Here is a 23,039-nt window from a genome sequence, read left to right as displayed (position 1 = left end):
AAGCTAGGCTCGGCCTAATTGTATATGTCAAGATCTTGATTTGGGCTTATTAATTGTATTTTCTTCAGCAACGCCTATTCCTCGGTCCCACTTCTTTTTTTTTTGGAACCTGTATTTGTATCTTGTTCGATTCACACCCTTTATCACTCACTGCTTTCAGTATTGATTAGTTAGTATTAATAAATAAAGTGTAAGGTTACTAGTTTAATCAAGCACGTTAATTAAGGAACACGCATGTTTAAAACTGGAGGATACTTGCCATTATAGTACAACGAATTGATCCTGCTTTAATGACTAATAATAAATGATAGTGCAAGATAGTGTTCATATGACACTTACCTAGGACTATAAAGTTGTGTGCACGTAAAATTGGCTGAATTTTGTTTCCCTCTTTGATCAATCGCAGCTTTCTGTTCTTTCTTTTGTAAATAACTATTTATGCTTTCTTGTTTCAGTTTGTGGGCGGTTTGTAAAGGAAGCTAAACATTCAGTACATTTAGATATGTTTGTTTCGTTTTATATAAGGGTTTAAGTTAATTATAATTTTACGTTTCAGTAGTTTACCCCTAATGCTTGATTAAGGAGCTATGGTGTTATTGAAGTTTGTTCCAATACCTGGGTCCTTTGTCCAGCAGTATGACAACAGGCAAGGAAATGATCCTCCTTTAATCTTAGCTTTGAATCTTACTCTATCCAGTATTACTGGCCTATTCGATTACACAGCCCAATGTTAAATTAGTGCTTATTAAGATACAGATATCAACACCTTCGATTAACTGCTAATTTTAATGCGTTAACAAGGAGTTGCTTGAAAATTGTAGGACTCAATAATACTAGAAAAAAATACTGGTGACCGACCCATTGGTTAGAGTAAATTTGGCTACCGAGTTGTAGAAAGAGCAATCCTCGAGTTAAATTAATGGGTCTAGAAGTAGCATATTAGCGTAGCAAGTGGCTTAACTGTTTCATTTATGGGGAATAGTATTAACATTGGAAAATTGTTGGAGCAGATTTCGTGGTATGGGGTTGCCCTTAGACTTATGGCAAGCAAGTGACTTTATACCTTATCCTGTTTATGATATATCAAACAATAAGTTGATGCATGTGTTCCTATGGGGGAAGCAATAAGTTGATCTATCAGACTCTGATTAAAAGTTCTAACTTTTTAGCATCAGCAAGCATAAGGTAAAAGATGTCTCTAGGGGGGAAGTATTGGGCTGCATATTAAGTAACTTGTAGAATGGTGGGTTCGTAGTAGCACTCTAATGGTTTTTTAACTACGTTTCTCATTCTTTTTTCTTTTTAGATGAAGTCTATCTTGTGCACTAATTTCGTGACTCGCATTATTATTACCAGTGAACCTTTTCATAAAAAAGAAATTGAGATGATAAAAGTTTAATGACCAGAATTTTCTGTTTTGAATTGCCCGACCAGGAGGCCCATCAGTTATAGGTGTTGGTGTTACATCAATTGTCCTGGAACAGAATAAAATGAAAACGAGAATCATTCAATATGTGTTGGATTAGCAAAACATTTATTATTTCAATAGTTGATTGTATGTATAATTAATCATATGTTGTTTTATTATAATAAGGTAAAATACAAAAAGTTAACTAAAAGATAAGTTAATAATTTTTATCATAAAATGTAAAACTTTACTTAGTCTTCATAAAAAATTAATAAAATAATATAAGCTAATTTTTTGAACGTGAGAAAATAAAATCAAATTGTATTTTTTTAAGCTTTCTTCAAATAGTCATCGAAAATTATTTAATCTAAACATGCTCTTAGACTTAGTAATTACACGTTGAAATCCCTGCATCCAAAAGGAAACGAAAAATTGCCAGTGGGCTCTTCCTCCATTACGGGTAGAGATGTCTGTGTCTTGTGTCAGTTTCTAAGAGCAACAAGGGACAAGCGATAAAGAAGGATATATATTTAAAAAAATGAAAACAAAGAAAGAAAACGATTGAATTAGCTGCCACTATTTGACGTAATCTACATTAGACTATTATATACCCTAAATGAACAAATATGAGACTTAAAATGAAAAGGACTCGATTCAGATAATTATTGAGTCACTATGCGTGCTTCGATCCTTGATTTTGGTCAAAAACTGTTCTCTGAGCGGTTCTGGGCTGCTGGGAAATTCACATGTGTACCTGTTCAACTTATTATTTAAATTAATCAAACGATTAGGTGTAATAGTTCTAACCTGGGTTGGATAAATATCGTCCTTGATGTTTTTTGTTACAGTTAATAATGACTTGTCTATCTGATTTTCTCCATCAAAATCTCGTATTTGAAGTTTTGGTAAGGTGACGACTGACAAGTATATAATGAATACTTGGGCATCATTCTATAAATTGAATAAAGGCAAAAACATTTTTTTAATCTAAAATTTATACTAAGCTGAATACTTAATTATCTGGTCTTTATTAAGATTGTATTTTATAAATATCCTTAACAGTGATTTTAAGATAGTTAACAATTTTTTTACTAGTTTAAATATTTGTTTGAGCAAAATAAACACATTCAAGGTACATTTGAATAAATGTTTATTTAAGCATTTATTTAATAATATTTTTTAAAAGAGTTACTTGTATAATAAATTTGGTGATAAATTCATTAAAACAAGATGAAAAAAAATAAGTTATGCTTAACAGTTTAATAAAATAAGTTAAAGAAATTTTATTAAAATCATAAGCTATTTTTTTTATAGTTGTTTATAAGCTCTTTCAAATGGCCTTTTAATAAAGTTAATTTATTTTAAAGGTTGGATTATTTTAATTTAACTATCAGTATATTTTAAAACACTGCTTAAAATTACTTTTGAGTTTATGAATTCCGAATGTATTATTATGCTTTTTAATTTAATTCTATTTTTTTATAATTACTTGTTTTACCTTTTTATAGTCTTTTAATAAAATCTTTATCAATATAGAATATTATCTTTTGGATATTTTTTTAATATTTTACTATGAAATTTAATTTTAATAAAATATTTTATTTTTGTATATGAATTTTAAAAATCATAAAAAATTAATTATTCTTCAAAATAATAATTAAAAATAATTCAAATTTAGGAAATATTTTTTTAAAAAATTCAACATATAAGTTTATTTAATTAAGCTATAGTTTATTTTTATTTAAATGATAAAAAAGTCATTAAACATAAAATATTAAGAAAATATTATAATATCCATTTTATCCTTGTGCTCGAGGAGAATTCAACAAAATTATAAAACATCATTTTCTAAAAAAAGTATTAAAAAACTAATATAAATTCATATATATTACTATTGTATTTTATTTAATCCTTTTTAAGTAATAATAAAATTTAAAAAATATCTTTAATTCTTAAGATGATAATATTTGAAATAAATTAAAATGAGAGCAATAATTATCTAAAAATAAACATAGTTTAGATCTTCTTAATTTATAATCAAATACACTTTTTTTTTGTCATTTTACACTAGTCAACTAATTTAGAAGACTGATTTACCTAAGCATCTTAAATTTAAATGGCTAGTTTTTAACTTCTAACTTTTGACAAACATTTCAAAATTTAACTAATTTATTTACTATTTTTGTCATATACATCTTAACTTCATTTTTTAATTATGTTACTACTTTTTCAAGTAGTTGTTAAATAATTTAAAGGAAAATCCAATTCTACCTTCATTTTTAATTATGTTACTAAGTGGCGATTTTTTTGTAGTGCCCTTCACTAGGATTATATTAGTATTAATTTATTTCACTGTATATTAATTCACAACCCAACTTTCGCTTGTATTTTTTAGAAAAACTTTATATATATATGACAATTAATATTGATTTGAAACAATCAAATGTCATGTTACAAAAAATTAATAATGTGGACGAAACTCAATTAAAGATGATGGGGAAATAAAGTTTGTGTGATATTGTCTAGTTTAAAATGAACCACAACTTATATGGTCGTCTTGACTTTTGGGCCCCAAACCCCACGATAGGAGTGAACGACTAATCCGAAAATAACAAGGACCTTCGATCATTAATAACAAGGTTTAGTGCTTATAAGAAATAGTGGTAATAGCACTTATACATACTTTTTCCCCATTGTTTAGGGTTCTTATACATTTTTTTTCACTGTAGACTCATTACAAAATAGATGAACCTGTCTCTGGATTATTCTGAAAACGATATAGACACAATTTTAATAATTTTATGAATAAACATTCATAAAAATATTAAATTAAATAATAAGATGACTTAAACTCTTTTTATAAGTTAAATTTCACTTTTATTTTTTAAAGAATGTAAGTTATTTTTAATTTATAAAAAATCATTTGTTTTTTATATTTTAGTATTTTCTATTAAAACTTACGCAAATTAACCCTAAGAGGGTTATTTATGAAATGTTATTTAATAGTCTATACAATAATTAGCAAGGGGTGGACGTAAATTTTATCCAAATGTCATTATTACAAGAGTTAAGTTTGGGCGAAGCTTTTTCAATATTTTTCAGTTTCATTAATGGCTAATATTTGCTATGTATCATATTTAATTGAGAATAAAAATACTCTATCTAGCTCTAATCAAGTAGGATATGTGACCAAAACATTAACCATTGATTATGAGTGAAAAGGCATTCAGAGAATCCTATTGTGTTATGATACTCACGTGTAAGTTTTATTCACGAACTTTTCAAACACTTTCACGTGAATGATTGGATAATATCTATCTTACCATAACTTTTTGGCAAATGGTCTTGCACTCTAAATATTTAGAGTCTTCATCTCTCAATTTGATATTAGTAGTCACAGCATTACAAATTAAAATATAGTTAAATGGTCAATTTTTATATTTTTATATTTTTTTAAAAAATTTAACTAGTTTCCAAACAATGTTTTAATTTTTTAATTCTATATAAAAAGATAATTCAAACGTAGATGTAGACTTATTAGTTGTTAACTAATGAATTGCCTTGTACGAACTTATTTGTAATTTTTAATTCAATTGGTTAACTGAATTTTAAGGAAAAAAGAAACTAAAAATTCAAAGTCGAAAATAATATTTTGATCACAATATAATAGTAATCAAGCAACTCAATGACTCGGCCACGTACATTTATTAAATATAATAAAATATAATTGCTAAAAGAATAAACATGACTCAATATTTAAATTTTTAAAGACCTCATCGAATATTTTTTTAATTAATACTCATATATCAAGTCATATTCTCATCTAGATTGTTATGAATATTTATTCCACTTTTTGCTCTTTAAAAAGCTACATAGACCTTATCTTTTTTATTTGAAGACATGATAAGAGATCATTTAATCACAAGGTCAGCTTATGTAATTTTAAGAAAATGAAGGACTTGTATTATTTTGGATATCTGTTATAGGAATCCTCAAACTAATCCACCCAAGAAGGAAAATGACTTGTCAAATACATGTCATCGTTTATTTTAAATTTATATTTAGACGAGACGAGAGTAAACAGAGAAGACAAAAAAATTGGAACATAATAATTATTATTTATTTATAAAATAGAAGATTAACGGAATAAAAATTTCAGAATTTTAAGCTGAATTAGTTTTTGTTGATATACATTTTTTATACTATATTTAATTTTTGACTTTCTGACTTCTATTAATCTAAATAAATATAAAAAATATATTTTCATTTAATAATACAAAATTATACTTTATTTTTTATTGTAAAAATAGTATTCTCAATGAAAATGATAAATTTTTATTAAAAGAATATGCGTCACTTTTAAAAAAATTATAGTAAGATTATATTTTTAGTTAAAAATATTTAACAAAATTATTTTATTATTGATCCAAAGAAGGTTATTTATTTTGGTGGACTTCCAAACAGAGTGACTTAAGAATCCCCAAGTAGAGTGGGCCCATGCGCTAGACCATCCTTATCTCAACGTGAACACCGATGCAGGTGGCCACGTCATAGTCTCCAAATCTGAGTACAATAGACGGTCAAGATCACTCCTAACCCCAGGAAGTTGTTCGACCTTTAACGCCTTGCCTTCATTAAATATGGTACCCATGGGACGATGTTGTATCTCTAACACTGTGACTTGGTCATTGGGATTGCCGATACGCCGGACTTGCTAAAATACGCTTGATCCGTATGGGCCTTCTCGACCAGTTGTGGGATGACACCGTCGCCGGTCCTCGACCCGACCACGGCCTTGGCAAGCTCCAACGCCACCATACCTTCACTTTCCGATCTTCCTCCGGCAAGGGTACGACGTTGTACTCTGCCGCGTTAATTACTCATTTAATCCACTGGCGATGTTTCTTATGCAAATCACCAACCAGGACCACAACCACAATCGTTAATTGAATTATTATTGTTATCATTATCTGCATAATCTAACCGCTCATATGAGTTGACCTTCAAATCGGTGATCGATTTCTGTGTTTTTAGGTTGCATGTAACCAGATCTGCAGCCCTAAACACGCTATTTAACCTCCAAGTTCGAAATCATCTAAATCACTGCAATATGATCTTTACAATTAATTATACGAGAAAGTTTGGGAAAATGAAATACTCTAAACCTAACCAACCACTATACTCTACTTATAAAATATCTTTCTCCAATTTTTTTTTTGTAAGAAAATGGAATATGCTAACGCTTAGGCATATTGATTGATCAGAATCGGAGGGTGGGAGCGTGAGATCGTACGATGAGGAATCGTCTAAGGAATCGATGAGAGTAACGCGTAGTATCATGATCGTGAAATCGCCAGGTTACCAGAATGGATCGCCTCCGGTTTCTCCCGCCGGTTCTACTCCTCCGGTGTCTCCGTTTTCCGGTAAGGTCGTTATTTCTTCTCTACTCTGTTACTGTGACAGTAAAATATGCTTAATTACCAAGTCTAGTGAAGTAAACGGTACTCCACAATACGGCTAGCGGAGATTTTGTCCTTTTGTGGTGGCTGGCATGTTATCGATTTTTTATGGACAATGATAAAGCAGTGTTTGGTGGGAGTAGTTATGAAATCGAAATGTCTAAAATTGACGTGCACAATTTTATGTGGTTATCCACGTTAGTTAAAGTAGATATTAACATGCCACAATTATATTATACGACCATTATACAGTCCTACCCACATTTTGGGTTCAACTCAACCCAAGTGTTAATAGACAACTAGCTCCAACCTGGTCATATTATATATTTAATATAAAACATAATAATTATATGAAAGGATTTGTTTTGAAAGTTTCACTTCTAATTGAAGTGTAACAAAAATAGCTGGATAATTTGGTGATTATATGGGAATTTGCGTGTAAAATTGGTTCCTGTATAAATTGAATTATCGTGTATTAACTGTTGAAACAAAGTCTCGATTTGGTTGACTCTTTGACAGTATATCTTTCTTGTGTGGTTGAAGAAGGGTACACGCAGTTATGTTGTTTAGGACCACTTACTTTTACGAGAAAATTGTGTTCATAGGATTCAAATTCGTAGGAAGGAAGATGAGTTTTGTTAATTAATTAATCAATAAGCAACAACCAGCAATAAATTATACTGATGTGATGTGTTTGTGTTTGTCCTTAGGAGCTAAAGAGTCCTTTCGGTTTCGAAGAAAGTCAGCATCCGATGCGCACGAGAAGAGAGGCCAGAACAGATCGAGCCCTTCTTCTTCTATCGATGTGTGAGAAATGAGCCACATTTGCTCGTGTTTGAAAGCTTAGGATGAAACAACCTTTTGTTGTGCGTGTAAGAATGTATGTATGGGTTGAATTGGGTTGAGTTGGGTTGTATATGCAGTTCACGCGAGGTAGCTTTTCGGTTTAACTTCTTAAAGTCTAAATTAGCTGAGCTGCGTAGTTGTTGGTAAATTGTAAGAAAGTGCAAGGGTAGAGTAGCGGTGTATCTTATTATGTCTATGTGTATATTCATAATCAATAAGCTTTTCCTGCGTTTGCTCCACTTGTTCATTTCTCCCAGTAAGTTTTGGCTTGCTAAATAAAGTTTTACTTTTTGGCAATTTCTCGTTCGTCCCAGTTTCATGCTCTGTTCTTGGTCGATTTTAGTACGAGGATTGTACTGAGGAGAGACCCAAAGAATATTTTCACATAACTAATTAACCATGGTCCAATATGGAAACCATCTTTGTCCTTAAGGATGCTTTTAGAGCAAAAGACACTTAAAAATAGGACAGCTGGCCTGCCAAGAAATTATTGAATACGCTTGCTGGAAGATGAGTGCATTATTTTTCAAATATTACAATGAACAAAGTGCACTAGACAAGTTAGAAATTTACCGGTCTTCAGCAAGTAAACGAGTGCATTTTTTTGCAAGATCTGTAGCAATTTTATCTTCATGACTACTGCCATGGGGAATGCAAGTGAAAACTCTGCTAAATAGTTTACAAAATCTCTCTGCTAAATAGTTTACAAAATCTTTATATGTTTTTTTGGGGCGTATGTTGGGTGTTGGTTCTGTAGAATGAGAAACATTGATTAATTAGCGTAAGTATGAATATTTATTATTCTTTCATGCAACATAAACTAAAATTTAGGGTTGGGTTGGTAGTAATCGTGAGTGAAGAGGAATCAAAGAATCTGTCGAGCTGGAGTGGGAGCGGGGGACAATCAACTTCGCTGCTCCAAAACACCACACCACACCACACCACACCACAGTCCCCATCTCGTTGACCCTTTTCCCCATTAACTCCGCACCATTCTCCTCAGTTTGTTTCTTGGGTCCACACCCTTCTCCTCAGCATTAATGCGACAAATTTGACCTATTCCTTTGAGGCTCAACTCTGGGCTCGTGATGTTGATGGCCCAATTACTTTCAGGCCATTGGACTTGGACAACCTTCACTTGTACTCACCTCTAACTGATATGAGTGCAGACCTGGACACAACCAACCAGAACACTTCTTTTAAAGCCTTTTGTTTGTTTTTAACTTTCATTCCATTCCGTTGACTTGCAAATCTTATCCGTTATCAACCCAGTCTTATAACATATAATAAAAACATTAAAAAACTATAACTTATAACAACAAGAGTATTAATAATATTAAATATTATAAATTTTAATAAAAATTTATTATTTTTATTATGTGCCCTTAAAAGTGCAAAAAAAAAATAGTATATAAAGTTAATAGTTCAACGTAAATTCCAGCCTCAAACAGACTCACTCCGACCCAGCCTAATGATAGTTGCTATCATAATTGCTACCTACAGTATCTGATTCTGTCTCCCTGTCTCTCCCACACATTTACAAATACAACTTACAAATGTCCTTGCTGCTTAGCTCACTTTTTTGGGATCCTTGTTCCATCCTAATTTCAATTTCCTTTTTGTTTTAATTTAGAAGCTAAAATGGGCTTATTTGTGGTTATACGATCCATATGATGCTGCAAATGTAATTGTTGGAATTATACTCTCATCCAGAAATTCTAATTATGATGCGGACATTTTTTTTCCTCGCAACCACATCTTGGATCGAAGTTACCCTAAAATGTGTTGGTGTTACAGTTACCTTATCAAATTTTGGTATTTTTACATGGATACTTGCCTTGTAGTGGTGGCCTTAAATTTCTACATCTGTTTGGTTCCATATGTTTCTTTCCACTCAAAAGTCACAGATAAATATATTATCGAATCTGTGCGCATTTGTAGAGAAGTAGGGTTTTTAAGCTTTTAATATGCTCTGTGATGGCACTGATCGTTACCCATGGACATTCAATTCTTGGATTTGAAAAATGTAACAAAGCCATGGCTAATGATCAGAGCCACCAACTCGCCATATAAGTTCGTTTCATGTCTAGTTTGACTCTTTTCATGGCTAATGAACAGGTCAAGGGAACAATCGAACTTTATGCCTTTGTTCTGTAAGAAGTTTCGAATTCCTTATGTGCCCCTAAATAAATAAAGATGACCCGAGTTTCCATAAATTAGTTGTATAATTGATTTGATGTTAATAATTTATAACAGTGTGTTGTTTAAGGGTTTAAATTGCCTTACAGTGGTATTTTGAAAGGTATAGTCTATATATTTATTTTTTAATGCCAGAATCTAAAAAATTGAGCGCTTCTGCATGAAAGCTTGACAGAATCAATTTCCGACCTTCTAGAACCCACGGATTCTAGCACGTTATAGATGGTAATTGACTTAATTGATAAATTGATGCTCCGTAATTCTTGGAATGTTACGTTATTGGAAGTTCAAACCTTCTTGTGTCTTAAGCACTGGTGTAAGGTGGAGCAACTCAATCAACACGCCAATACACAACTACAAGATTCCCCCAGAACCGTGATTCACCACTTATTCTAGAGAACTCTTCTTTTCATCATTTGCTTGGTCTTGAAAGATTCTATTGCTTATTTAAAAACATGTTGGAAACCTATGAATACGGATCTAGCATAGTAATTACAACCAGTAACGTTGACATAAACATAAAGTTCCCAACAAACATGCTATACATTTTAATCAGCAAATCCAATGAAAATTGCACCAACAACAAAAAGTTTTCGTTTATGGCGTGAATTTCTTTATTTTCGTTTGAGAGTAGATACGGTAAGGCGAACAAAAGAAGGGAATAGGTTTTCATATAATGCAGCTAATCGCCGTAGGATGCAAAGAAAAGTAACATTTGTTTTTAAGTGAGAGAAGCAAGGAACAGTGATGTTTCTAAGAATCAGAACATGGTATCCTTGTCATGTGAGAATTCCAACGTGGTGAATTGGCTAGTTATTATCCAATGGAAAGTTGAAGACAAGTAGTGGTATGATTGATTACGTTATGAGTACCATAGCAACAGGGAAAGCCGCTGGGACAGGTCTCTACCAAAAACAACATTCCTGAGCAGTCATTCAGATAAATGGCATAGAAATTTACGCATTTGATAACATGAAATCTCTTTGCACTCACAAATTACATGCTAATTTGCCAAACACAAGCAACCACTGGTGTACAAAGCAATAATCTCTGCTCCTGCACAGAAGAATGCCTTGGTAGTTCAGTTTACAATATAGTATCATTGGCAATCTGCAACTCGTAAATTGGACGAAGGAAAGCTCCCCCATGTCAAACTCCTTGGCGATTTCAACTCCGTACAAGTTTAGTTAGCTGGATTGAATTCCTATTTGAACCGAAAATCTTTGCCAAATACTAGACCTTTCCAAGTTTAGGGGGCTGCCCAAAAAGTTACAAATATACACAAACGTTCAAAATAATAATAATAATATAAAATTCTAATAAAATAGCTTATTGATGTTATATACCTTCTTTAAATTCATTTTTGATGTACCACTTCCTGATCCTCTATCAACGGGTTTCAATATCTCAAAGGAACATACAAGAGATTCGTCAACACTCAACAATGCACCGGCGTTGTCAAATTCCCCACCATAATTTGGAGCAGAAAATATTGTGACTAATCTTCTTTTAGCGAAAAACTCATATCCATCCTCCACAACCTATTCAGGAAAATAGGAAAGTAAAATGAGACCTTAATCAGAAGAAGTTGGAAGAAGTAACACACAAAAAGACAGATTATAATAAAAGAGAAAGCATGATGAATGCCGCTGAACTAGTTCGATAGAGCCTGATCTAGCATAATATGCAAGTCGGATAAGGAAAGTGTACATAGGTTACAGCCATCAATAAAAATGAAAAAAACCTGCAACATCAATGACGCTGATTGTTCTAATTGCAATCCCATGTCGCTGCAACGACGATCATGAGAATTGCTAATTTCACAAGTCCATCAATTGTAAATGAACTGATTTCATAATGGCTATTGACAATTGAGATTAGTATAACCTTTAAAACTTTTTTCTATAAACTGTTCCAGTCAAAAGGTTACTGGTTGGTTTTATCAGATTATTAGACAACATATTATCTTCTCCCCTTTCCGGACTCATAATCAACTGATATAGTTGTTTCCAAAGAGGTTGATAAATGATGGAAGAGGCTATCATTGAAGTGGGTCATTCAAAATTTCATAAAACAAATAGAATCACACCTGTAAGACCAGTACAAATATGCTCTCCCAACCTCTATTTTATATCCTGCTTAATCTGCTGATATGAAATAAGAGGTTTACCTGATGCCCTCTGCAGACAAGATCAAGGTCATTTTTATCCAAAAACTCTGCAAGTGCATCAGGTCCAAAAGTACACGAAACGCCTCGGTCGCTATCTGCCCAGCCCTCAATGCTAGCATCAGGATCAGACCACAGCAGATCACAAAGGAGACCACTATCCGGAATTTCAGTAGGCCTTTGAATCTCCCTTATCTGACCTAAATTTTGTAGCTCTGGAGAGAGTCCCCCATGCATACAAAGTATTTTCTCATCAATGAGTGCAGCTACCGGCAAACAATTAAAGCAATCTGTGAATATCTTCCATAGCCTAACATTGAACCTCCTTTTACATTCATCATAAAAACCATATATCCTGTTTATCTTTGCATCTTCATGATTTCCCCTCAACAGATAAATTTTATCCGGATATCTTATCTTGTAGGCCAAAAGCAAACATATAGTCTCCAAACTTTGCTTCCCTCTATCCACATAATCCCCCAGAAACAAGTAATTTGCCGCAGGAGGGTATCCACCATATTCAAAAAGCCTCAATAAGTCTTGGTACTGACCATGTATATCACCTGCAACATTAGGAACAAGGGAACATGTGACAAACAATTGCATACTACAACACAAATTATATCTATCACATGCATGATTCTCATAAATGTAAAATTAAGACCTGTAAAAGATTATTTTTCACCCATATAGAGGAAAAGATGCAGCAAATTTTAAAACTTTTTTGTCCTTCACCTTAGAAACAAGGACAGACATATCCTGAATTTTATTAAATAATTTCCTATTGTTCAATCTTCCTCACGGGGCGATCATGTAATATTAGAATCATACATGGCAATCACCAAAACAAAAGCAATGATAATGATTAATGATAAAAGGAGACAATTTTTGAAATCTGAAAAAGAAGATCGTGGCTAACCGCAGATGCGGATGGGAGCACGAAGGTCAAGAAGAATTGGTTGAGAGAGGAAGATTTGTCGAGCGTTGACGCAGAGTTGACGGATCTCAGACTCAGAGAGCTGAACCTGTTTTCCTCCCTTCCCTTCAAGCAATCTTCTGATCACATCATCAAGCACTCCCTTGTCCATCATCCCCTCCATTGTCATCATCATCATCTTCTGTTTATTATTTGATTTGATTTTCCAATATTGGATACCAACAACAACAACGCTAGCTTTTAGATTAAATGAGGCAGAACAAAGGGAAGGAAGAAGATAAATAAAGAAAATTGGATAGATGGCCCAACTGTAAGACAGACAGACAAACAAAGGTTAAGGTTTTTTATATCATCTTAGGTTCTCAGATCAACGATCCTTGATCCATCATCCCCCTTTTTTCCTTTTTTATTATTATTTCGGAATTTCAATTCAACTCCTAAGATGGTTCGCTTCAACTCTCATTTTTCTTTATTCTAATCTAATTTGTTTCTCTGTCTAAAACTGACCCTTTATTCGGTTGAAACCTTCAAAGGAGGGGACCAAATGGCGCGTAAGAATATCAGCCTCGCCTCCTCCACTCAACATCTTCCACGTGGCGTTGTCTCTCCATTGGTCAACCTTCTGTTTGGACTACGCCGTTATCCCCTCTACACGCTGCCCCCCTTACCCTATCCCCGTTCTTCTCTTATTTGTATTATTATTATTATTATGCTTTTAATAGCCCATATTTAAATAATTGCATATTAATGCATAATGCATGCACATTATTCACTCCCATACGCACGTATACTAATTCTACAGTTATCTCGTTAGATTTGTTCAATTAGAAAAATTCATTATTTACTTTGCTTATTTGATGGTACGTTGAACTGTTAACTTCAATTGCTCATAAATTTTATCAAGTTTTTATTGGTTCCTAGTCTTTAGAGTTTAATGGTGCCATCATATTAATGCGTATAGCCTCTGTTTCATTTTGGTAAGTACAAAGTCTATTAGTTGTTTGGCAACTGTCACCGACGGAAAACATTTATGAACTTTTTCAAACAAATTAAAATATATATTTTTATTTGAAATAGCGTTTCTCTGATTTTTATTGCTTTCGCTGGATTCAGAAAGTACATTACCGACATAATGATTAGATGAGTGGGTTATAAATTAACACCTTTTTTATTTCTCTTAATTGACCACTCATTTCCTTGTTTTGATCCTCATCCATTTAGACTTGCAACTTGAGAAAAGTGCATATTTAAAAGTTATTATTCCTACCATAGGGATACCATGTATATACACATGTTACGTCCACGAGAAAGGAACAATTGCAAAGGTCTTGCATGTTTGTCATGTAGTTCCACCTCAACTTCATTATTCCTTTTTAAATAAATCAAACCACGTCAACCTTCTTATCTTCTTTCAGCTCTGATTTAGCATTAGTATGTTAATAATTGGACACACACAAAAATTGTCATTTAAAAAAGTATCTTATGTCATAAAAAAAACGTCTTGTAGTAGTAGTGTATGGTTAAATTCTTGAGGGATTAACTATTAAGCATCTATAAATCTATTTTAGTTGTTTTATTTTTCTGGTCCACAGAATACAAACATTGGTCCAACAAAGTAAAAGCCCATGGGTGGTTGTCTGAGCATCATAGAATCATATGGTACTCGGTACATGTTTTTTGAGAAAGAGAAATTGAAATACCTAACCATTTGCAGTTGCAATATGAATAAATGATGTTGATAACTATAAAAATAAGTCACGTGATGTGCGAGGGTTAGGTGTGAACGTTAAAGCGTGATTTTCCTATGTGTTCACTCCATTTTCGACGTCGACATCTTCTCCCTTAGGCTTAATAGTCCAAAAAGTGTTTGAGCCGAAAGAGAGCGTCTTGAGGATCCTTCGAACGTTGTGCTCGCCATTCAGCGATGGCTTTGGAAGGCTTTTCACCCTTTTGAGGGCCTTCTCGTCCACTTTCACAGCCTCTTCGTAGTCGTATGCACCCATTTTAATCACAGTCACCGTGTTTTCTTTCACCAGGCCCAGGTCCACTGTTGGCCCATTTTCACATTCTGCCTTCCTCTTGTAGATTACATACACTGTCAGTTGGGTTGAGCCCAATATCAGCCCAATCAAATTTGGTACCTGCAACGACATAGTCCACGATTCAGCTTCAGCAAAATCATATGAAACCAAAAAAAAACTTCAGCAAGATCATTTGTTCGACATTTTAACTTTCATGGGTAAAGGCCTTAATTTGCTATACAATTTCTGTAATTTCTAAACATTCACAGAAAAACAGAAAATGTTGCCTTTTTATAAAATGACAGGTATCTTTTACATTATTTGAGTTAGATAAGACTGCTATTTGAGTTGGATAAGATTAGTAAAGAACTCCATAATTCTCTAATACAACCATATTTATTAAGACTCAAATTCAATACCACAAGTTAAAATTAATATTTTATATTATCCACAAATTTGAAACAAATATTTCATAATCAATTTAACGATGTTAAGAAAACATAATTTTACATATCACATACTTTATGAATACTTTATTGTTTGAAATTAGTTTGTCTTTTCTTTAATGATTGTGAACATGTCTTTCGGCAAGAACCAAGGACCATGACTAACCGGTGATAGCGTGCAGAATTAATTGAAAAAATTATTGAACTTCTATTACATTGGTTAGAAGACGAGGAAGGTAGCAATGTTAAGGTGTATTAATTCAAACAGGTAGTTCTCAAAATGATTTTTTATTTGAGGTTGTTTTTTTGGGCACGTCGTGTTCTATTTTCTTCTTCTTATGTTACTTAAGACGCAATACTACATGCAATTAATAATGTAAAACGTCATTGGGAGTAACATTTTTCGCTACTCAATTGACATCCAATTGAACGAGTTGCATCGCATGATGTGCTCTCATACGCGGCATGCACCATTGTATATTGTTCCTTTTTCCAAACTTGTCATTTCCAAAACTCCTTGTGAGTTTTTAAGGGGAAGGTACCGTTGCACTTCATATGAGAGTACAATATATACGCATAATAACTCATCCAATCGAATTTCAACGAGTAAGAAGAAACAACTTCATATGACATCATTTCACATTATTACACTTAGTTTTGCATCTTAATTGTTCTGAGAAGAAAAACAAAACATTAGTTGATTAATTTAACTACTAAAATTTGACTCAATGTATTACTATTATTTTTTAGAGTTTTGTTAAACTCGGCTCGAGCTGAGATTAAATATTCTCAAATAAGAAGTTTTTATAAATAAAAAAAAAAGCATAATTATTATATTAAAATTATAAAAATATAATAAATACTTTATTTTTTAATAAAATTTTATTATTATTAAATACTTATTTTCAATTCTAAGAGTTAAGATTAACAAAAACTTATTTTTTTATCCTTTATAAATTTCTATCAAAATGTTTGAAAAATGTTTTGTAAACAATATTTAAGGTCCCTTTCAACCATGATCTCCAAAGAAAATAATAGAAATGATTGAGAATGACTTAGATTTTGGTAACTTTAATACGTCATGAAGCCCTTAACCAGGTCCAAGTGTAGCCTAAGTTTTCCTTGTTTTCATAGCGACAATTATCTTGATAAAAGCTGTTGTTTTACACCCTTGAGGAGACACATTTACTTAATTTAACACGGACGATAGTTTTTCTAATAGCTGAATAATTAACGGGTAGAGAATGAATTAGCATACTCCAATGAAGAAATCTTTGACGAGCAAAGCGTACAATGCCCACACGCCACCATTCAGAAACATGAAAAATGACAGCAGAAACGGCATGTATTCCACACACTTGGTCTTTATCACCGTTTTCTGTTACATATCGTAGTTGCAAAAAAAAGGGTTTGAAATTAGTCTATATGTATACAACAATATCATTTTATATTACATAAGAACATTTTCATTAACAGATACGCAATGATGTCAAAAATAAAAAATACAGTGATGATATAGTTCACAAAATCCAACAGATGCATATGGAGCATTCATGATGAAATGAATTATAAGCTATGAATCATAAAAAGTATCAATGAATGAACAAAACTGACACGTACCATGGCTAATAGCGGCGATGCATACATGATTATAGTTAAACCGGAGCATAACATTCCTAGAAAAGTAAGCTGGATTGTTCCATGAAGTGCAAAAAGAGTCACTGAAATGACTGTCCCAAGAAAACCCACGTCCAGTACTGCCACCATCAGTGCCGTCTTAACCTAAATGTGCATATAAATAAATACATAGCACCAAACAATTAAGCACTAATTAATTAGTGATATAAGGGAGAATTGAAAAGTAATAAATTAGCACGATCTCTATATTACAACGTAGTAAATTAATGACCTTTTGATCTTGAGGTGAATATACGAGGAACAGAAGTATGTAGATGCAATTAAAAATAGCACCAGCCCCATTGACCATAGCGATTTGCAAACCACCAGGCTTAAGAACTCCATACGAAGTCCACAAACTTGTGCATAAGAACGTCGTTATATATGGTGCTCCCTTGTAATTCTCAGTCGATTTATTCTTTACCACTCTGCAAAACGTCTTGCTTTTGATTTTGGAAGCAAGGTAAATCAATAAATTTTTTTTAAAAATAGAACCCCACTAATAGTAATTGCATTCATAACAGTTAATGAGGTAATACAATTATTATTTAAAATATTGGTCTATTCATTAATATGAATAATTCATTTTTATAGGAAGCATGGTATACATACATGGGAGAGGCAAATACCAGAAGCGATAATAGAGTGCCTGCAAATAAGTCATAAAATAAAAACTTTGTTAATTGAAATCTTATGAAGCTCATGAAGTTTAAGATATAAAGGTCAACAAAATTTGAATAAAATTAATATGGAAAAGAAAACACGTATGAACTTGCCAATAATGCCAACAGCAAAGGTCAAGCTAGCCATGATAGAAGTAAGCATTGGTATGAAATATGAAGCGCGGATGAAAGCAGTTTCAATTAATCTTGTTTGATGATATGTTATGAAATCTTTGTAGATTCCAACATATTTATATCCATCCGAAGCTATTTTAAATTTTTAAATATGTACGTGCATGATCATCAATATCCATCTGGACAAGGACAACCATCTTTAATCAATCTGATTCTATGCTTAACATGTATGAGTACTAGCTAGGTAACAATCTGTCTTCCTCTTAATGCAGGTGATAATATGAATTTAACTATCTAAGGGTGATAACGAAATTGATATTGGTGCATGATAGCTGGTCACAGAGGATCTATTTCATTGGCTGCTTTAGAGCTTTCATTCCCAACAATTAGAACAAATTAATATAAGAAAATAATTTCTTATATATGATTCTTTGGTGGAAAAAGGCTGTTTGCATTTATTACCAACAAATTTGGCTAGATTTATTTTCTCCTTTATTTGATTATGCAGCAGAGGAGGGATAGTTCGGTCAGATAAAGTACACAATAAAAATAAAATAAAAAATTATTAAAATGATAACATTTGTGATTATGAATATATTAGATTATGTCATATTTTATGATTTAAAAAAAATTACTATACATAATTTTTTGCTCTGGTATATTAGATATGTATGTTTCAATGATAATTGTTTTGAAAATAAGATATTATTTTATATTAATTATAAATTTTATAAATAAACTATGTTTTTTAAAAGACTAATATATCTTGTTTTAAACAAATTATAGGAAAAAGGATGATTGATTCTCCAAAAAACAGTATAACTAATATCAATTGTTTTTGTACAGCTGTTCATTATTAAAATGTATGATAAAATAATTATTTTATAACTTTTTGTTTGTGCATGTTTTATTTAAGTGCACTCGTTAATTTTCAGCTAGTAAAAAACATAACATTCTAAAATTTTATAAACAAGTTATTTTATATGTAAGTGTTCCGTTTTAAAATTTGTCTCGAAATCAAAAAGCTATTTGTTTCCCACTTATCAATTTTTGTTTTCTTACAAATTCAAGATTTTCATGAGTTAACATGAAACAATTTTCGTTTGGGAACACATTATTTATAGTTAAAAATTAACATAAAGATAAAGGATGGGTTTAAGTTAATGTAAGCACCCATTCTTTCTAAAATTATACATGCAATCTTTATCCTTTAATTTATCATTTTAATTTTTATGTGATTTAGCTTGTTTATATAATATAATATAATATATATATATATATAACTATTTTTTCCAAAAAATATATATAACTATTCTTTAATATAATATAAAGATTGGAATCAAAATTTAACATTTACATATTATAAAATGCACTATTGATTAATTTAATTTTAAAATAATTTAGACATCTATAACTATATTATTCAAAAATTGATATTTATTAATATTTTAAGGATATAACAACTATTAAATAAAATAATACAATATATATATAACCGTTTGCTTCGGGCTCAAATATTTGCTGAATTCATATATTTGTGAAAATGCATGAGTGATATGTGTTTGTTTTGGATTTATTAAGTACACACAAATCCAAAAAATGTTACACTCATGAGAGATGATAATTTTATTTTTCTTGGCGCAAAGCATCCCACCGCCAAACCACAATATGATTAAGAAAAAAGGAAAGTGAGCAATACACTAATCGTTACTTCAAAACCTCACTTTGAGAAGTAAACTATGCTTAATTTTACGTAATGGCGATTACGAGGTTCAAAAGGCATGACAGCTTGCTATACTTTTCTTGGTTTATTTATTTATTTAAGCAATTTTTCATACGACCAACATAGTGCGATATGCTAAGCTGGTAAGATTGGTTTTTTAATTAAAGAACAAAAAAGTGAAGCCACGAGGGGATAATGAATGAACTGGTATTGGGATACGTATATTTGATTGTCGAATAAAAAAATGCTTATTTGTTAATTAAACGTGAAATGTAATTTACACCCGAAACCTGCGTTTTTGCGCGTTTCTTTTGTCATTTGGAAACTGCATCTACAGATCCTTTTATACCTAAAAAACACGTATGCCCTCTCTGCTGCAGTTCATTGTATTCCTCAAGGGTATTAAGTATTTTGGAATCACAACTTTTTTAATAAATATTTTTATTTATACCGAGACTTTTTTATTTAAAACTATAAATAAATTATCATTTTATTTTTAAATTTTCAGTTTAGTCATTCACAAACTTTATTGAGATGTAACCGTAATTTTATTTTATTTTAATAATTTAAATTAATAATCTTATTATTAATACTTCTCTGACTTTACCTGCTATATTGGTAGAAAAATTTTAATCTCCCATTTTATTTCTAAATTAAAAAATTGAGTGCATAATGTATAGTTTGTATATCCGGGCCGTATTAAGTGGTTTATTACAGTGTGTAAGCAACTTGGGCTCCAAAAAGAGAATCATAAGGCCCAGATCCATAACTGAAAAACCCTAGCATACCTTCGTTTTGTAGTTACGCCGTTAAATATGAGGATTTGAGAGCAGAAGCGTGCTCTTCCAAGACCCAGAGCTGCAATGGTACTTGTTGTATTTTCTATCTATGAACTTTGCGTATGTAAGTGTTTAGCATAGATTTGACAAAATTGCGTGCAATTGCATTTGATACGCAGGGGATCGATCTTAAAGCTGGGGGTAAGAGCAAGAAGACCAAAAGAACCGCACCCAAGTCCAATGATATCTACCTCAAGCTCCTTGTCAAGGTCCCTCTTTTTTCTCTGTATTTTCATTTTTCACGACGATGATGATAAATGTGATCCCAGCTCATTATGAAACCTTTCACCATGTCAAAGGTTTGGGAATATTATTTTTTCCACATTTATCTGAGCCCTCACCACTCCTTTCTTTCTCACATTGTGTTTTAATTATTTTTTTCACTCGTACTGTATATTGAGTTAAGGTTCCCAATGATGCTGTTCAGTTAACCATGCTAATACTGATATAACTAAAGATTATTCCTTTTATTATACTGAGGGAACTAGGTCTTTATTTATTGTTTTGTGTCTATTTTTAAGGACTTTAGGGATATTCAGAAATAATTGTTTCCTTGCTATGTTTTAATCTGTATTCAAATGAAATGTTTGTGTTCATATTAATTATTTATAATGTATGCGTTGGATGATTCTGATTAAATGTTATATGATCAGCTTTACCGCTTCCTTGTTCGAAGGACTGGCAGCAATTTCAATGCTGTAATACTAAAACGCTTGTTCATGAGCAAGGTTAACAAGCCTCCGATTTCTTTGTCAAGGTTAATTAAGTACGTGAAGGGGAAGGTGTGTCCCTCTATCTGTTTCTTTTTATGTGTATCAGTGCTGGAAGCTAATTCTCTTATTGTTTGATTAATATTATAGTTTTGTCTCATGTTCTCATATTTTCAATGTAGGAAGATAAAATTGCTGTTGTAGTGGGGACTGTAACTGATGATATCAGAGTGTATGAAGTTCCGGCATTAAAAATTACCGCACTTAGGTTTACAGAGACTGCACGAGCAAGAATAGAAAAGGCGGGTGGTGAATGCTTGACATTCGATCAGCTTGCCCTCAGGGCTCCTTTGGGGCAAAATACGGTATGGGTGGATAGCAATACTGGCCTCTAATTTGTGGAGTGATAGTAATCTTACTATTGCAGTTGTGTCAGTTAATCATCCCTTTTTCAAAGGAATCACAAGTTTACAATCATACTTGTGTAGCTGCTTGGTTTAAGTAGTGTTTTCTTGGAGACTGTAGATTCATGAATGGTTGTGAATGTTGAGTTTGATTGCTTAAAATAATTATTTTGTGGTTTGATGAGAAATGCATTGCAGGAACATTATTCCTATTAGAAATTTTAGTATTTTTCCGTTCTATTAGCTATTAGCTTAAAGATACTTGGTATATACTTATTAGATAGATATGACGGGCTGGATATGTTGAGGCGCTAAGTTTTTCGGAATTTCATTTATATGTTCTTGAATGCAGGTTCTTCTTAGAGGTCCCAAGAATGCTCGGGAAGCTGTGAAACACTTTGGTCCTGCTCCTGGTGTGCCGCACAGCCATACCAAGCCATATGTACGATCTAAAGGAAGAAAGTTCGAGAGGGCTAGAGGAAGGAGGAACAGCAAAGGATTTAGGGTTTGAGAAGATAACGTTGCTCTACTTTTTTAAAGTGTTGTCACTACTGAAATTTAACTTTTTGCTTTATCATAGGTGTTGATTACAGTATTTATGATATTTCTGTTCTGATAAATGATTTTGTGTGTATGGACATCGTTTTGGTTCTCGCCTTTGTTTTTCTTTTACGTGTATTAAAAGCTCGCATACGATCCCCCAATTTAAAGGCTATCCATTTTTCGTGACCTGTTGTGCATGCATCGAGTGACTTCTCTTTCTCTTGTAAGGGTTCTCCAAGCTTCTAAACATCGACTTTTTGTTTTGTTTTGTTAGAGAATGGTGTCTTGTTCTTTGTTTGCACGAAATTCTCTTCGTATACGATATGTCCAGGTTTTTTTAAAAATAATTTTTAAAACATTAGTTACTAAATTATAACTTTTTTAAAACTAATTTTCTGTTTAGGTTACCATTACTGTTGACGAAATATTAATTTTTTTATTTTAAAAATAGGTTTTATCAATATAAATGTAAAATTTATGAAATTTTGAAGTCTAAATTTAGTAAATTACTAATGATGATAATATCTTCTTTTTTTTTTTTGTTAAATTAACTCATCGTAAAGATGGCAAAACTTATTTCGATCCCTACTTGTAAATCACCTCACAATATTTATAAATGTCCATGTTTTGAGGCAATTGATTAATGCTATTTTCAGAGACTAAAATTTTAAATCTAAAAAATTAATTTAAATAAACATGGCAAAAATTTTCACGAGTAATATTTCCTTCTTTTATATATAGTTTAAAGACCTTACGGATTACGATAGGGCGGCATCCTACTTCAATTGAATAGATGGAACCCCGAACTTGGGATTCGATCACGTGCTTGTCTTTCCTTCTTCGGCTAGGGCCTAATCGGAGAA

The 23,039-nt window shown here is 32.0% G+C and overlaps 4 protein-coding genes and 2 non-coding genes across 8 annotated transcripts; 4 read left to right on the top strand and 2 right to left on the bottom strand.

Annotated features, from left to right (window-relative positions):
* Positions 1-6,072: 6,072 nt before the first annotated feature.
* LOC113862649 (dormancy-associated protein homolog 3-like) lies at positions 6,073-8,006 on the top strand. Of its 2 annotated transcripts, none has more exons than XM_027495749.1 (3): positions 6,073-6,257; positions 6,673-6,836; positions 7,578-7,936. In XM_027495749.1, the coding sequence occupies exons 1-3, from the start codon at positions 6,143-6,145 to the stop codon at positions 7,683-7,685; spliced, it is 387 nt and encodes a 128-aa protein (XP_027351550.1). In that variant the 5' UTR covers positions 6,073-6,142; the 3' UTR covers positions 7,686-7,936. The 2 variants fall into 2 exon arrangements, with proteins under 2 accessions (XP_027351550.1, XP_027351551.1); XM_027495750.1 differs by having other exon boundaries at positions 6,075-6,257; positions 6,673-6,831; positions 7,578-8,006.
* A 2,532-nt stretch (positions 8,007-10,538) lies between these two features.
* Positions 10,539-13,497, bottom strand: LOC113860700 (serine/threonine-protein phosphatase PP1). Of its 2 annotated transcripts, none has more exons than XM_027493189.1 (4): positions 12,999-13,497; positions 12,083-12,642; positions 11,259-11,453; positions 10,539-11,169 (listed from the first exon to the last, which is right to left on the bottom strand). In XM_027493189.1, exons 1-4 carry the CDS (start codon positions 13,192-13,194, stop codon positions 11,146-11,148), a joined length of 975 nt encoding a protein of 324 aa, XP_027348990.1. In that variant the 5' UTR covers positions 13,195-13,497; the 3' UTR covers positions 10,539-11,145. The 2 variants fall into 2 exon arrangements, 1 of the variants encoding a protein (XP_027348990.1); XR_003504023.1 differs by having other exon boundaries at positions 10,570-11,169; positions 12,002-12,642; positions 12,999-13,484.
* A 1,321-nt stretch (positions 13,498-14,818) lies between these two features.
* Positions 14,819-17,470, bottom strand: LOC113861119 (bidirectional sugar transporter SWEET16-like). The gene is made up of 4 exons (XM_027493737.1): positions 17,393-17,470; positions 17,104-17,265; positions 16,742-16,861; positions 14,819-15,157 (listed from the first exon to the last, which is right to left on the bottom strand). Exons 1-4 carry the CDS (start codon positions 17,468-17,470, stop codon positions 14,819-14,821), a joined length of 699 nt encoding a protein of 232 aa, XP_027349538.1.
* A 2,970-nt stretch (positions 17,471-20,440) lies between these two features.
* On the top strand, positions 20,441-22,360 carry LOC113861651 (60S ribosomal protein L18). The gene is made up of 5 exons (XM_027494612.1): positions 20,441-20,546; positions 20,639-20,728; positions 21,173-21,301; positions 21,412-21,594; positions 21,986-22,360. The coding sequence occupies exons 1-5, from the start codon at positions 20,544-20,546 to the stop codon at positions 22,142-22,144; spliced, it is 564 nt and encodes a 187-aa protein (XP_027350413.1). The 5' UTR covers positions 20,441-20,543; the 3' UTR covers positions 22,145-22,360.
* On the top strand, positions 20,757-20,860 carry LOC113864095. The gene has a single exon (XR_003504699.1). It is a non-coding gene; the product is annotated as a small nucleolar RNA snoR69Y (small nucleolar RNA).
* LOC113864098 lies at positions 20,926-21,005 on the top strand. The gene has a single exon (XR_003504702.1). It is a non-coding gene; the product is annotated as a small nucleolar RNA snoR53Y (small nucleolar RNA).
* Positions 22,361-23,039: the final 679 nt, after the last annotated feature.

This window comes from Abrus precatorius, unplaced genomic scaffold, assembly GCF_003935025.1.
Source record: "Abrus precatorius isolate BTA unplaced genomic scaffold, Abrus_2018 Scaffold3, whole genome shotgun sequence".
NCBI lineage: Eukaryota > Viridiplantae > Streptophyta > Magnoliopsida > Fabales > Fabaceae > Abrus > Abrus precatorius.
This window is presented reverse-complemented; position numbering and strand designations above follow the sequence as displayed.

What these genes read in the sequence shown, in the direction of transcription:
- LOC113861651 (XM_027494612.1), top strand. An exon ending in ACCTCAAGCTCCTTGTCAAG is followed by an intron (nt 20,729 to 21,172) that starts GTCCCTCTTTTT and finishes TTATATGATCAG; the next exon opens with CTTTACCGCTTCCTTGTTCG. An exon ending in TTAAGTACGTGAAGGGGAAG is followed by an intron (nt 21,302 to 21,411) that starts GTGTGTCCCTCT and finishes TTTTCAATGTAG; the next exon opens with GAAGATAAAATTGCTGTTGT.
- LOC113860700 (XM_027493189.1), bottom strand. Translation starts at nt 13,194, where the DNA reads ATGATGATGATGACAATGGAGGGGATGATGGACAAGGGAGTGCTTGAT. An exon ending in TTGTCTGCAGAGGGCATCAG is followed by an intron (nt 11,454 to 12,082) that starts GTAAACCTCTTA and finishes TTTCCTGAATAG; the next exon opens with GTTGTGGAGGATGGATATGA. An exon ending in CAAAAATGAATTTAAAGAAG is followed by an intron (nt 11,170 to 11,258) that starts GTATATAACATC and finishes CTTTTTGGGCAG; the next exon opens with CCCCCTAAACTTGGAAAGGT.
- LOC113862649 (XM_027495749.1), top strand. Translation starts at nt 6,143, where the DNA reads ATGGGCCTTCTCGACCAGTTGTGGGATGACACCGTCGCCGGTCCTCGA. An exon ending in CCGATCTTCCTCCGGCAAGG is followed by an intron (nt 6,258 to 6,672) that starts GTACGACGTTGT and finishes TTGATTGATCAG; the next exon opens with AATCGGAGGGTGGGAGCGTG. An exon ending in TGTCTCCGTTTTCCGGTAAG is followed by an intron (nt 6,837 to 7,577) that starts GTCGTTATTTCT and finishes GTTTGTCCTTAG; the next exon opens with GAGCTAAAGAGTCCTTTCGG.
- LOC113861119 (XM_027493737.1), bottom strand. Translation starts at nt 17,470, where the DNA reads ATGGTCAATGGGGCTGGTGCTATTTTTAATTGCATCTACATACTTCTG. An exon ending in CATCGCCGCTATTAGCCATG is followed by an intron (nt 16,862 to 17,103) that starts GTACGTGTCAGT and finishes GATATGTAACAG; the next exon opens with AAAACGGTGATAAAGACCAA. An exon ending in TCAAAGATTTCTTCATTGGA is followed by an intron (nt 15,158 to 16,741) that starts GTATGCTAATTC and finishes ATGTCGTTGCAG; the next exon opens with GTACCAAATTTGATTGGGCT.